This window comes from Galeopterus variegatus, unplaced genomic scaffold, assembly GCF_000696425.1.
Source record: "Galeopterus variegatus unplaced genomic scaffold, G_variegatus-3.0.2 Scaffold3924, whole genome shotgun sequence".
Lineage (NCBI taxonomy): Eukaryota > Metazoa > Chordata > Mammalia > Dermoptera > Cynocephalidae > Galeopterus > Galeopterus variegatus.
In genome coordinates, this window is record NW_007730035.1 from 26,769 (window position 1) to 40,424 (window position 13,656).

Consider the following 13,656-nt stretch of genomic DNA (forward strand, 5'->3'; position numbering starts at 1 on the left):
CGCCCGCACCGCGCTCAGCCAGTGAGTGGGAACCGGTCTCCACATGGGATCCAAACCCTCGGTGGGAGTGCCGCCGCTCTCCCAAGCGGCGCACTCTCCAGTGCGCCACCGGGCCGGCCCAGTAGAGATGATTTTCTAATGCCCCCAGTATGCACTACTGAAATAGTTATATGGGAACTGTGAATTTTGCTGAGTAATAATTAGGAAATTTACATGAAAGAGGTGATGATGTTTAAAACATTTATCTCATGGTATTGTTGGTATATCAGTTGGTCCATTCACCAGATGGATCTAAATGCCTATGACCTCAGTTATGTGGATCTTAAACCAGAAAGAAAAGATCTTTCTTTCTTCTAATTTCAAGGACATCTCATAAACCTCACAGCAGGATGTGATATCTGTTCTGCAGACTAAACAGCTGAGGGACACAAAAGTCAACTGAGAAGGTGAAAGATACAAAAATCGGCATTCTGTTTCTGGTGGAATTACTGCTTTTATAATTCACATATACTAAGTATATGTTTAGTCCGTTTTGTGTTGCTATAACAGAATACCTGAGACTGTAATTTATAAAGAAGAGAGGTTTATTTGGCTTACGATTCAGGGATGGTTGCATCTGGCATGGGCCTCAGGCTGCTTCTACTCATGGTGGAAAAGTGGCAGGCAGCTGGCAGGCACAAGCAGATGACATGGCGACAGAAAGCAAGAGAGAGCAAGCAAGAGAGAGAGAGAAGGTGCCAGGGTCTTTTTAAGCAATGAGCTCTCACGGGAACTAATAGAGCAAGAACTCACTCATTAATTCCTTCCCCCAGGGAGAGCATCAATCCATTCATGAGGGATCCACCCCCATGACTCAATCAGTTTCCAACACTGCCACATTGGACATCAAATTTCCACATGAGTTTTGGAGGGGACAACACATCCAAACTCCATCAGTATACTTATTTCTGTTTTTCTTGAAAGAAAAGACAAGAAAAATAAATTGGGGGGTCTTTAAAGCTGCAGATAAGTCACAATGAAATTTCTTTGACTGCTTCTAAAATAATTTTATAATGATGACAATGATAATAGCTAACACTCATTGCGTATTTAAGACATGCCAGGTATTGTAAGAATTTTACATACATTAACTTGGTATGATCATGAGAACACCCAAGGTGTCAAAGAGATAACTTGAAGAAAACAACATAATTTCAAAGATCAGGGAAAATGACCCATGACTGATCTTTGTACAACTTGTTTAAAAAATGTAAAGTATTTCCTCCTTTATTTTAAATGTCCAAAGAGTACTTAGTATGGCCAACTGACAGAAAATTAAATGGAATTTAATTCAATTTTCATATATGTAAGCTATTTAATAACTTAGAAAAAAATATTTTTATCTCACAATACTATAAGAATATTTAATTTCTGGGTTTTGTTAACTTCATTGGGGTTTGTGATTTATTAAAGTTTTAGGAAAATGATGCTTTGCAAGTGCAATGGGTCATAATGTTTTGATGTTGCTCTACACTGTTCTGCTTTATTTAGAAGAAAATATAAAATATGATGATGACAAGGAAGAGCAAGGCTGACTCTCAAAGTCTCAGGGATGTGGCGAGTGTCTCGTTGTCAAATCACTCTCTAAGCTGTAAGCTCCTTGAGGGCATGGGTTGAACCTATCCTTGTCTTCACATCTCCAGCACTAGTACAGGCCTGGCATGTGGTAATTAAGGAAGACCAGGCCACTTGTAATGAGTGTATGTCAGAGTCGGTAGTGGAGCCCACTCCCAATTCCCACTGGATATTGAATAAAAAAGAGCTGTAGTCCCTGACATTACATTTTCTTTGACCTGGGAGTCACAAGTCAAGTTAATGAGTCAAGTTATACGTCCCAAGGAAAGAAATAATCTAGAAAAATTTAGATAAATATTAAGACAAATGTCACATAAGTAGTTATCATCTGATTTCTTTGGAATTGTAATCCTGACCACATACCATCATCCTGGCATATTTTGTTTTATAAAGATGTAGCTATGCAAGTGTGAGTATGCTGTGTTTACAATGTGATCTGACTGCGTTCAATAGCAGACTTCTTGTCAACCAGGCCTGTCCTAATCTATTTGTGGAAGTCAATGACTCAGAGGTTCTAAGCAGACTCCTCCTCTGCCACATTGTATGACCTCGGGGAGGTTCCTTAGCCTATTTTTGGCTCGATTTTCTCATATATGGATTGGAGATAATTACTTTGCAATGTTTTCTAGAAAATGACCTTAAAAGACTCTCAGCTGAAACTGTTTCTAATTTAAATGCTGCAATTACCAGTGCTATAGAATCAATGACAGAATCAGAATTGATGAATATATAACGTTATATACTATTTTCTACAAATGTTTCTTCTACATTTTGCTTAATGTTTATACAAAATGTAGCATACAAACAGACTTCAATTTTTATTTTTACTGTTGCTGTTTTAGTCCATTTGTGTTGCTATAACAGAATACTTGAAACTGGGTAATTTATAAAGAAGAGAGGTTTATTTGGCTTACGATTTTGGGACAGCTACACCTGGCATGGGCCTCAGGCTACTTTTACTCATGGCGGAAAGTGGCAGGCAGCCGGCAGGGCAGCCGGCAGGGACAAGCAGATCACATGGCGAGAGGAAGCAAGAGAGAGAGGAAGCAAGAGAGAGAGAGAAGGTGCCAGGGTCTTTTTAAGCAACGAGCTCTCACAGGAACTAATAGAGCGAGAACTCACTCACTACCCCTCCTAACCCAGGGAGAGCATTAATCCATTCATGAGGGATCCGCCCCCCATGACTCAATCAGTTTCCAACACTGCCACATTGGACATCAAATTTCCACATGAGTTTTGGAGGGGACAACACGTCCAAACTCCATCAGTTGCTAAAGAAGATATGCTGGAGTTAAGCATTTCCAATTTATCATAATAAGGTAGAAAGGATTTAAGGTAGAATAGATATGGATTCTAATACCTAACAACTCTGATTACTAGCTCTGTGACCTCAGCCCAGTCTCCTAACCTCTCTGAGGCTCAGATTCCTTCATCTCTACAATAAAAATAACATATTTTACTTCCTAGAGTTGGTGTAAGGGTTTAAAAAAAAAAGATTATGTAGGAGGGGGGAAGATTATATCATATGCCTGGTCCTCAAAAAAGTTAGTTATATGACTGCTTCCTAAAAAAATGCTGCTAACAGGCCAGAAGTCCTAGGTTTAAACCAAAAATTGACTATTTATAGAAAGATATTTAAACAATGCATATTACTAAGACATTGATGTGTAGTTTAATAAAACTGAAAAATGTTCTTATAGAAAAACATAAAATATTAGCCAATTTAAATCAACGTATTTCTCCTAGTTGTAATAATAAAAATTCAAAATATAATTCTAGAGCCGATTATGGAAAATTTTCTAAGTTGCAATGAAGGCCTCTGGTCTTTTTAATTAGCAATGGAGTGAGGGCAGTAGGAACAAGTCTCTTTAGTGCACTGCTCTGTATCTAGCAGTCAGCACAGTGCCTGGCCATGGTAGGTACTCAAAAAATATTTGTAGAACAAATGCACAGACAGTGAATGGATTTTTGAATAAGAGCAATTTGGTTTGAATCACCGCTATATATTTGAATAATAATATTTACCTCTAAAGATTGTTAAGATGATTGAAATAGGTATGAAAAGTCCCTGAGACATGTATTAAGATATGTTTTCCTTAGTGCTATTCACACTTCTGCTAATTTCATAATATTATATGTTAACACGAAGTGAAAACAAATAGTATTCCAAATGACCAGATTAATAAACTGCCACATGTATTCTACCTACATAGAGAGAGACCGTACATACAGTGAAATCCAACTCAATAAATCTTTGGCTGTTATACCATCAGAGCAGCCAAACTGTTCAGAAAAGGTGACTCCTGCTTCAAGGCTTTTTAAAGAAGGCTGCATTACTTGTTCGGTTTTTCTGCACATGGCTTTTGGTTGCCTTTTTAGCTAGTGACCCTGGATTTTAACTAATGAACTCCAGCTGTTCTTATTTTGCCTTCCATCCCTTCTCATTTAACCTCCTGTCTCCCTGGTCTCACATCCTTAAAGTTCTTACAGGAAAAATGGGACAGTGCCAAAGTTTTCAAATTAGGCTTCAAATCTTCTTGAGAGGAGAGGACTCCTTTAACAAGGGCGCCAAGCTTTTACACCAGTGCAAAAAGAAACATTCATTGTTGGAAACTGGATGCATAACAACCTCCAATGTGTCAAAAATCCTTTTGTGTTTTTTAATATTATACAAGCAAAGCATTCAGTAAGGTAAGTCCACAAAACAAACCAAGGAAGTCCACAGTTGAATATGAAATGTAACTGAAAACAACTGTGATGAAGAGGCAATTCCTCAGCAAATATGCAATGAAAGAAACATTTAGCATACATAACAACACAGATCCAACTTTCCTGAACCATGCTGAGAACCATCTGTTAGCAAAACTGGCAAAAGCTTTCACTGTTACAGTCAAACGTCAACCTGAAAAACTTGGCTGTGGGCAAAATCTGAGCAAAGCCAGCCTTAAGCAATAGGCAAACTCAAGCTCACAAAGACAACACCAGGAAAACGAGGTGAACCTGGGCCTAGAGACCCTCCCCTTCTATGGGTGACCTGGGGATTTCTGTTATGTTCAAAAATATTTTTCAGCCTATCTATAGATCTCTTTCCAAATGTGATCATCCTTTCATGGGGACCTCTAGTAAATACATTAGTAAATGCAGCTTCCATTATATTAAACACTTAAAACCATGCTTTCTCCCAGAATGCACCTGATCATACCAGGACAAGGCCTCAGTTAAACTGATGGCCATTTGGCCCTTCTACTTCAATTTAAAATTATGTCTTTCCCAGGGGCACTAAAAGACTTTTCAAAATGGCATCAAATTCAGTTATAGACTCATTTTCTGAATTGCTTCTTCCATGCCTGTTTGCATAACTCATCCTTCCGAGCTCAGTTCAAAATCTAACTCCATTAGCCACACTGAGACTAACTCGTTCTCATCTTAGTTTACAATGTCTTTTATACACTTGTAACTTGAACCATCTGCTCTGTTAAAACTGAAAATAACAGAGAACAGAGTATGGGGCTTTCTGTTCTTATCCTTCAAAACACCCATCAATATGCTTGCGTATAGTATGTGCTCAGTAAAGAATGGAAGATCAGTGATTAGAAGAAGAAGAAAGTGAGGCCAGGGAACTGCCATTTTTCTGTTTTGTTTGTTTGTTGCTAAAATGGATAGCAATCCTACCATCATTTTATTTCAAATGACTCATGTAAAAAAGGTTGCTAAATTGCATTTTTCATGATTTATTTTCACTATGTTGGCTTCTTGATTTTTATATTATAAATTATTAGTTATCTTGATGATGGACAAGACAGAAGCAAGGGAATAGAATAATAATAGCCAACATTTGTTGAACTCTGAAAATGGACTCTGATAAGTGTTTTGTGTGTATATTCCTCATTTAATCCTCATGACAACTTCATGAAATAAGTACTATTATTATCCTCCCTCTGCAATAAATGGAGTCTTAGATAGGAAATCTACCCAACATTATATCACTAGTAGTTGTTAGACCTCCAATGCAAACCCAAGCCCATCTGATATCAGGTTCCTCACCACTAGCTATACTGCTCAGGGTACAAAGTAAATACAGGCACAACACTGAAAATACATGCTTTCCAGAAGTGCTTTTAAGTGCTATCTAAACAATATATTATGTTCAGGCAAATTGCCACTAAGAACTTGCATGATTAATTTTTTTTTCTCTTTTACAGGAATTTTCTGGGTATAGCCTTAGCACTCTGCATGAAACCAAACACATGGAAAGTATTAGTAGATGCTTAGTGAGTTCATATTTTTGGTCAAGTGATATAACAGTTTTGAATCTTAATTTCATCAAGAATAAATAATAAAATAATAGTGTAATACTCTTGAAAAACTACTATGAGGAATAAAACTGCAATTATAATATTACTTCTAGAAATATCAAAAACTAGAGCTGAATGAACAAACACAACACATTTTTTACCAAATCAAGGACTCAAAACAGATCTCTTGGGTTAATTTTTACTGTTCTTACCTTCCCGGATAGCTGTAAATGGGACTCCTTCCTCTGCATTCATGCTGATGACTTTTAAAGCCACTAATTGTCCATTTATCCTAAAAGAGTGGGGAGACGAGAAGGGCACACACTTATTGAGATGGTTCAAAACAGCAATTTATACTAAGGATGGCTCAACAAAAGTAGTTTTCCTTCAACATATATTCCAGCATATAAATCTATAATTCTCTCAAAAAAGTTTAATATATATAAAATATATATATCCAAAACATTTTTTCTTTATTAAAGTGAAACATGTTCACCACAGAAAATTTGGAGAACACAGAAAAGCACAAAGAAAACACCCTACCGATTCATCCCGATAATAGTTTGATGAGTATTCTTCCTTTTATTTCCCTCCGTGCACTTATTTGGGCCACTCTCATTTTTTCACCTGATTTATTGTAGTGGTCTCTGAACAGTCTCCCTGCTTGTACACTTGTGCTCCTACTGTCTGCTCTCAACAGAGTAGCCGAGAGCATCCTTTTTAAATGAAAGTCAAGATAAGTTACTTCTCTGTTCAAAACTTACTATATATCTCCACAGTTAACTCAGAGTAAAAGTAAAATTTTACAATGGCCTCTTAAGTGCTATCTGATCAGCCCAGGCCACACCATCCTCTTTCTCTTCACATCTCCTCCGACTCTCTATTCATCCTTTTGTTCATGATATAAGCTAAGTGCGAAGAACGGAAGATTTTAATGCAGGTGTCAATATACTGCCTTTAAATACAGTAATTCATATCATATTGTTAGTAACCTGTTTTTCCTCTATCTAACATTTTCTCTTATCATTCATTCTTGTACAATGTGATATTTAATAATGACATAGTATTTCATCATTTAAATATACTACAATGTGTTCAGCCAATTCCAAGTTCTTTTAAATTGTTTCTAGCTTTTGGCTGTTATAAAAATACTGTGATGATTATAGTTGTAGCTAAATCTTTTCACACAGCCCCAATTATTTCCTTAGGATAAAGGTAGAATAGCTAAATCAAACAATATGCAGTGCACACATTTTTATTGATTTGAACTCATGTTCCCAAATTGTCCCACAGAGTGATTGTACCACTAATGGTCGTGAGGGTGGCCATTCTACCACTTCACCAACAGTGCAGCAGGGTTTTGTTTTTGTTTTTGTTTTTTTAGACTTCATTTTTTAGAACAGTTTTAGATTTACAGAAAAATTGAGACGATAATACAGAAAGTTCCCATATACCTCACATCCAGTTTCTTCTGTTGTTAACATCTTACATTGTAAGGCACATTTGTTATAATTAAAGAACCAATATTGATATGTTATTATTAATTACCTGATGTCCTTTCTATTGTCCAGGATCTCATCCAGGATTACATTTGGTTGTCATGTCTCCTTATGCTCCCCTTAGCTGTGACAGGTTCCTAGACTTTCCTTGTTTTTGGTGACCCTGACAGTTTTGAGGAGTACCGGTCAAGTATTTTGTAAGATGCTCCTCTCTTGGAATTTTTCTGATATTTTTCTTATGGTTAGCCTGGGGTTATGGATTTGAGGAGGTAAAGTGCTATCTTCATCACATCATATTAAAAGTATATGCCATCTTTTTTTTTTTCCTTTTTGTCTTTTTTCGTGTCCGGCAACGGATTGCAACCCTCAGTGTCGCGCCCGTACCGGACCAGGACCGGCAACGGGATCGCAACCCTCGGTGTTGCGTCCGCACCTCGCTCAGCCAGCGAGCGGGAACCGGTCTGTATGTGGGATCCGAACCCTCGGCGGGAGGGCCGCCGCGCTCCCAAGCGGCGCACTGTAGCAGTGCGCCACCGGGCCGGCCCAAGTATATGCCATCTTAAATACAACTTTTGATGTTGTCCTTAATCCCCTGTCTGAGGTAGCATTTGTCAGGTTTCTCCACTGTAAAGTTACTTTCCCCTTTCCTTTCCATACTGTACTTTTGGACAAATGTCACTATGAATAGCCCACACTTAAGAAGTAGGAAGCTGTGGTACACTTCCTTGAGGGTAGATTATCTGCATAAATTATTTTGAATTCTTCTGCATGGCAGATTTGCTTCTCTCCTGTTTATTAATTTCTTGAGCCATTTATTCATATCAGTGTGGACTCACAGGTATTTATTTTATTCTCTGGGTTATAATTCAATACCCCTTTATTTTGTTTCTCAACTTTTTGTGTTTGTTCCTTAGAAGCTCTTTCAGTTGACTCCCATGTCTCTTTGACATACCCCTATCAATGTGGCTTTGTTTTTGCTTTTATCTTTATTTTTTGGCCTATTTGATAGGTAAAAAATTTATAGGTAAAATTAGATAGGTAAAATTTTAATTTCTATTTCTTTACTTGTAGAACTGAATTTCATAAATTTATTGGTCTTTTTCATGATTTTTCTTGTGATTTGCCTATTTGCCCACATTTTTATTGAAATATTTTGCATAATATTTAAAAATAATATAAATAATATATAAAAATATTTTTATAATTACTTTTGTTTGCCTTATCATGTCTTTGAAATTTTGAATTTAAAATTCTATATGATGTTCAGTATTTTCCAAAGTATTTTACTCAGAGCATGACTCCGTGAAATTCTACCCCATCCTCCATACACAAAAAAAGGTTTTAGTCAAATATGTTTAGAAAATGCTTTATACTTTCTTAATCTTCTTAATCTCCTTTAGACAGTCTAGTGAACACTGACATTTAAGAAATGCTAAGAACATCATAATAAGGAATCACATTTGATTTTGTTCTAGGGTTCTCCATATCAATTTGATCACGGTAACTATTTCAATGAAACATCTGTTAAGGTGTCTCAGAACTGGGGCTCCCTGGAACATATTTGGATAGATGGGGCACCATGGAGAATTCCTGCCTTCCCTAACAGGTTCTGACTTGAGTGTTATGCATAGACAGATCTTTCCAGCCAAAAGGTTAAACAGAATTCACTTATCTTGGCTGGCTGGTTAGCTCAGTAGATGGTGGAGTTATAACACCAAAGTCAAGGGTTCAGATCCCTTCACCAGCCAGCTGCCCCTCTCCCCCCAAAAATAATCTCCTTATCTTTTCTTCTAGTTCTTATATGTTTTCTTTTTCATTAATCTATTTAATCCATTGGGAATTCATATTGTATGTTCACTTTCTCCAAATGGCTAACAATTGTCCCACTCCATTTATTGGACCATCTCCTTTTCCCTGCCAATTTGAAATGCCACCATGATTATTCATTAGATCTTATTAACACTTGGATTTGTGACTGTTCTGGACTTCCTAAAATCTCATTTCTTTGATATGTCTTTTCTTATATTTGTACTACATGGTTTTAATTATTGTAGCTTTCAAATATATTTATAATACATCAAAACTCTAAATTAGAGAATCACTGACATTTTTGCTAATTCAAATATCCTATACTTACAGATTCCTTGGGATGGTCATTTACAGGACCCTACACAGTTCCTCCCATGCGCGCACACACACAGCTGTTCCCTGCACTCATCTCCTTCCACTTTCCCCTTCCAATGCCAGGCGGCTCCTGCCTCAGGGATTCATGCTGTTCATGCTGTTTCCTTTGTCTGGAGCTGCCTTCTGCCGCACGTGCACACAGCTCACTCCTTACCTCCATCAGATTCTCTCTTCAAGTGTGATCTTCTCAGTGAGGCCTCCCCTCATCGCCCTATTTAAAATTGTAATCCACCCCCCCCCCCAGCTCTCCGTATCCCTCATCCCTGTTTTATTCTTTTCTATAGCACTTTTTGCCCTTTAACAAACTCAGTATTTACTAATTTGTTTATTGCCTATCTCACTCCCACTAGGATGTATACTCTATAAGAGCAGGAATATTTGTCTCTTTTGTTTTCTGATGTATTCTCGCCCCTTAGTAAAACTTTATATAAATCCTTACTCTTCTTTAATGCTAACGGTTATATTTTTGTTGCTATTGTGAGAGTAATTTCCCCTACTATATTTTCTAAATAATTATTGCTAATACATAATACAACTTGTGATAAGTATGTATTGATTTTGTAACTGATCACCTTATTTTTCTATCTTACTACTTCTAATAGTTTATTAGATGATTCTCTTGGGCTTTTAGGTAGACAATCCTACAATCCACAAAAATGATATTCAGGTTTTTGTTTTTCTCATTGCATTGGCTAGAACTTCTATAATTTTTCACAATAATGATAATGATAATGGACATTCTTGTCCTATTTCTAACTTAACTGTATGTCTTTAGTATTTAACAAAAAAGTTTGTGTGCTGTTGATTCAAAATATTATACATTATAATGAGGAATTATCATTCCATTCCTATTTTTCTTAGAGTTTTAAAAACTAGCAATCGATGTTGAATTTATCAAATGCCTTTTTGGCATCTATCTTTATGGTATTTTAAAACTTGTTTTTACACTATGAATGTAATGACTTTGTGGAAGGTAATAAAGTGAAAAGTTTAAGTGATTCTCCCTTCCCCACCCCAGTTTCAACCATTAGAAGAAACTAATCTCTTGTGTGTTTCCCCAGGCTCTTTACATACATACAAATTTATAGGTGTACAGTACATCTGAGTGCTTTTTTCTAAATAGGATCATAGGTAAATATTGTTCTGTGACTTGCTTTTTTTTTCTTAAAATACTGGACGTCTTTTCATAATAGTATATCTACTTCATACTTTAGATGGCTGTGTACTATTTCCTGGTATGGTGATTATTTGCCCAATCCTCCATTAATGGATATTTGTGACCAGCTTTTCTTTTTTTTCCTGTTATATCTTGCTGCAAGGAATATACTTCTACTTATATCTCTGTGCACTTAGACAAGTAATTCTAATGCACTTTTCATCCTATTACTAGGCTGAGTTCCTTGAAGGAAATCTTTTATATTCTCAGTTCCTATGATTGTCTATGGAAATAAACTAAATCCTGCTTCTGTACAATATACTGTATTTAAAATTGTATTTCCCCTACAACACTGTTTTAACAAATAAAAATAACAAATACTAAGATAAATAACTATTGAGTCTTGTAGTATTAATATTACATTTAAAAAATTAACATTTAACCACTATCAAGCCATTAGTTTTCTCCCTTGGAATAGCATAAATTAAAGAAATAAGATCTACTACCTTTCCCAACTTAACTAAAAGGCAGTGCAATTCATGGATATTTCATATATATTTAATAAAGTTGTCGTTTACTAAAATGGGTACTTGGCTTTTGGATAAGCAGTATTTTTATTCTCCAGCCATTTTGTATATTTTGCAAGAGTAGAAAACTCAGGATTTATCATTTTTCGCATATACCATACTTTGCAGAAACCAGCTTTGGTTTCTTCTATGAAGGCAAGGTAGAAGAATGAAACAATGAACTCAAGAGGCTGCCACTGCAAACCTCCATCACTGTGATTTAGGGAGGGATGTGAGAAGCCCTTCAGAGATACCTCACTACCTGTGCTTCCCACCAGGCTGAAGAGCAGTAGTCAATAGTAGGGAAAACCTACTTTCTTTGATTTGAGTAAAAGAGAGGAAAGGCTGAGAAACATTTTAGTGGCTGATTTTAAATGGGGCAGGGCAGGATTGTTTTTCTTTCAAGGTTATTTAAATCATCACCTCTCTCTCCCTATTGGCCATAGTGTTTTGCACAGGTTCCAAATGCTGTGAACTTCTGTGATGTCTCTCCTGGCTTCATAATGTAAAATGAAGGGGTGGGATCCTTATCTTTAAAGTCTATCCCAGCTATGAGTCACTCACCTGCTAATGCCCTTGTAAACTGTAGCATAGGAGCCTTCACCCAGCTTCTCCAAGTTCAAGTAAGACGAGGCTGCTCCAAAAGGGAGGCTCTTCCTCTGCTTAAGGGGAATGGGGAGGGGTGGAGGTAGGGAAGAAAGAAAGCACTTTTTTTAGCCTTGACTTTTTTTCCCCTGGGGAAATCAGACAGCATTGCCTGAGTGTATTTGGGAAGGCCTGCTCAGTAATTGTCTTGAAAGTAAGGGCCAGCCTCCCTAGACAAGCACACATTAAATTCTTCCTGATCAACATCAGCTGCTCACTCACCCACTGAAAATCTGGTCTCAGATCCTCTTCCTGAAAAGAATCACTGTTACTCCGTGGCCTTTTACTCTTGAACTTCCGGGCATGGACAGCCTGAAGTCCCCTGGGGTGAAATGAAGTCATAGAACATGATGCTTCTTTTAGGTCTGTTAGCTAGAGAAAAAAGAAAGAGCAAGAACAAAATTTATGCAAGGTCAAGATTCGGTGGCTGGCAAAGCCATTTTTTCTTTATTTGCCTGATTTTCACTCTTCCAATGTTTTCTAAGCTCCCTATACTCTCAAAAGGCACCTTTCTTGAAAGTCAGATCCCCACCCCCCCAAAAAGAAAAAGACCATACCCGTATCAACTACTGAAATATTACAATCCTTCTTCACCTAAAAATATGTCTTTAACACTTAGATTAACCTAAATCTCTTTGATGAATGTTTTCCAATTTTTCTCTGTTCAGTTCAGGCTTTTTTCATGTCCACTTAATTTACTGCTTCAGGGGAATAATCTCCTAGTATGGCATTGCTAATAATAATGGGCTAATTATCAAAATTTTGAATCCACAGCATACCAACCAATACTGCAGCTTGTCTTTTGAGGTTCAGCTCTGTAACTTAGTACCTCAGAGATTCTAAGAGCTACTTTCTCAACCTCAACTCTAGTGAGTTTCATGCAGCCTAAAGCCAAGAAATATTTTTCCCTTTTGGTTTACAAGAAAATCCCCAAATTTGATAACTACAGCCATAAGTTCTCTGTGACTTTAATAGAATTTTTATTTTATCAGTTTAGACCCACTGCAGAAGAATCAGACCCCGCTACAGAAAGGGAGTGTCCGCACTCCTTGGTTTGTGAATATAGAAAGATGCTCCTTCTGGGATACAAATACCTCAAACGGAGGCTCCGTTGTCACAGGCTGACTCCTCCGACAGCCATGTGCCTCGCCTCCTTCCGAACAGCGGTAGCAGCTGCATCCAGGCTGTAGAGTCTTTGCACACAGCTCTTGACCCATAATCTTCTAGGTTCAAGGAGGAAACCCGCACTTGAACCTCTCCCCCTCTGCATCTCCTGTCTTCGCTCACTCCTTTTTGCCAGAGGTCAGCATTATAAAGCTTTCATATGACTCACATGAGGGCTCTGCCTGGAGCAGCCTCATGACTTCAGCAGTTTTCCTTATCGGTACAAGAAACTCTGCATCAGAAAGGCAGTTGCTGGCGTTCGTATGTGCATAACTGAAAACAAGGCGGCTAATATGGGATAGAGTATACTTTGGCTCAGTTAAGGTTTTTGTTCCAGCTACAAGTTAGTGCTGTTGGTATACACAGTTTTTATGAATATACATTGTTTATCCATGTAATGATGTTTACATGATGTTATTGATAATGATATTGATATTTGTTAGGCTTCCCTGGTGCTAAAGTGGACACATTGAGGAGTGTTTGCTCCCTGCCTTTCATCTGAAAACATTTTGGTTTTCAGACTTTAAAACAAA

General features: G+C 37.3%; 1 protein-coding gene across 2 annotated transcripts in view; it reads right to left on the reverse strand.

Moving 5' to 3' along the window:
* The window catches only part of CDK15 (cyclin-dependent kinase 15), a 31,417-nt gene extending 18,006 nt beyond the window's left edge, over positions 1–13,411 (reverse strand). The window contains exons 1-4 of one of the 2 annotated variants that reach the window (XM_008586285.1): positions 13,293–13,411; positions 12,182–12,331; positions 11,879–11,973; positions 6,122–6,201 (exon numbers count right to left, since the gene is read on the reverse strand). In XM_008586285.1, coding sequence (XP_008584507.1) covers positions 6,122–6,201; positions 11,879–11,973; positions 12,182–12,301 — 295 coding nt within the window. In that variant the 5' untranslated portion in view covers positions 12,302–12,331; positions 13,293–13,411. Of the gene's footprint in view, positions 1–6,121; positions 6,202–11,878; positions 11,974–12,181; positions 12,332–13,053; positions 13,177–13,292 lie in introns of those variants that run through there. The other variant, XM_008586284.1, reaches the window with a different exon arrangement.
* Between the last annotated feature and the right edge of the window lie 245 nt (positions 13,412–13,656).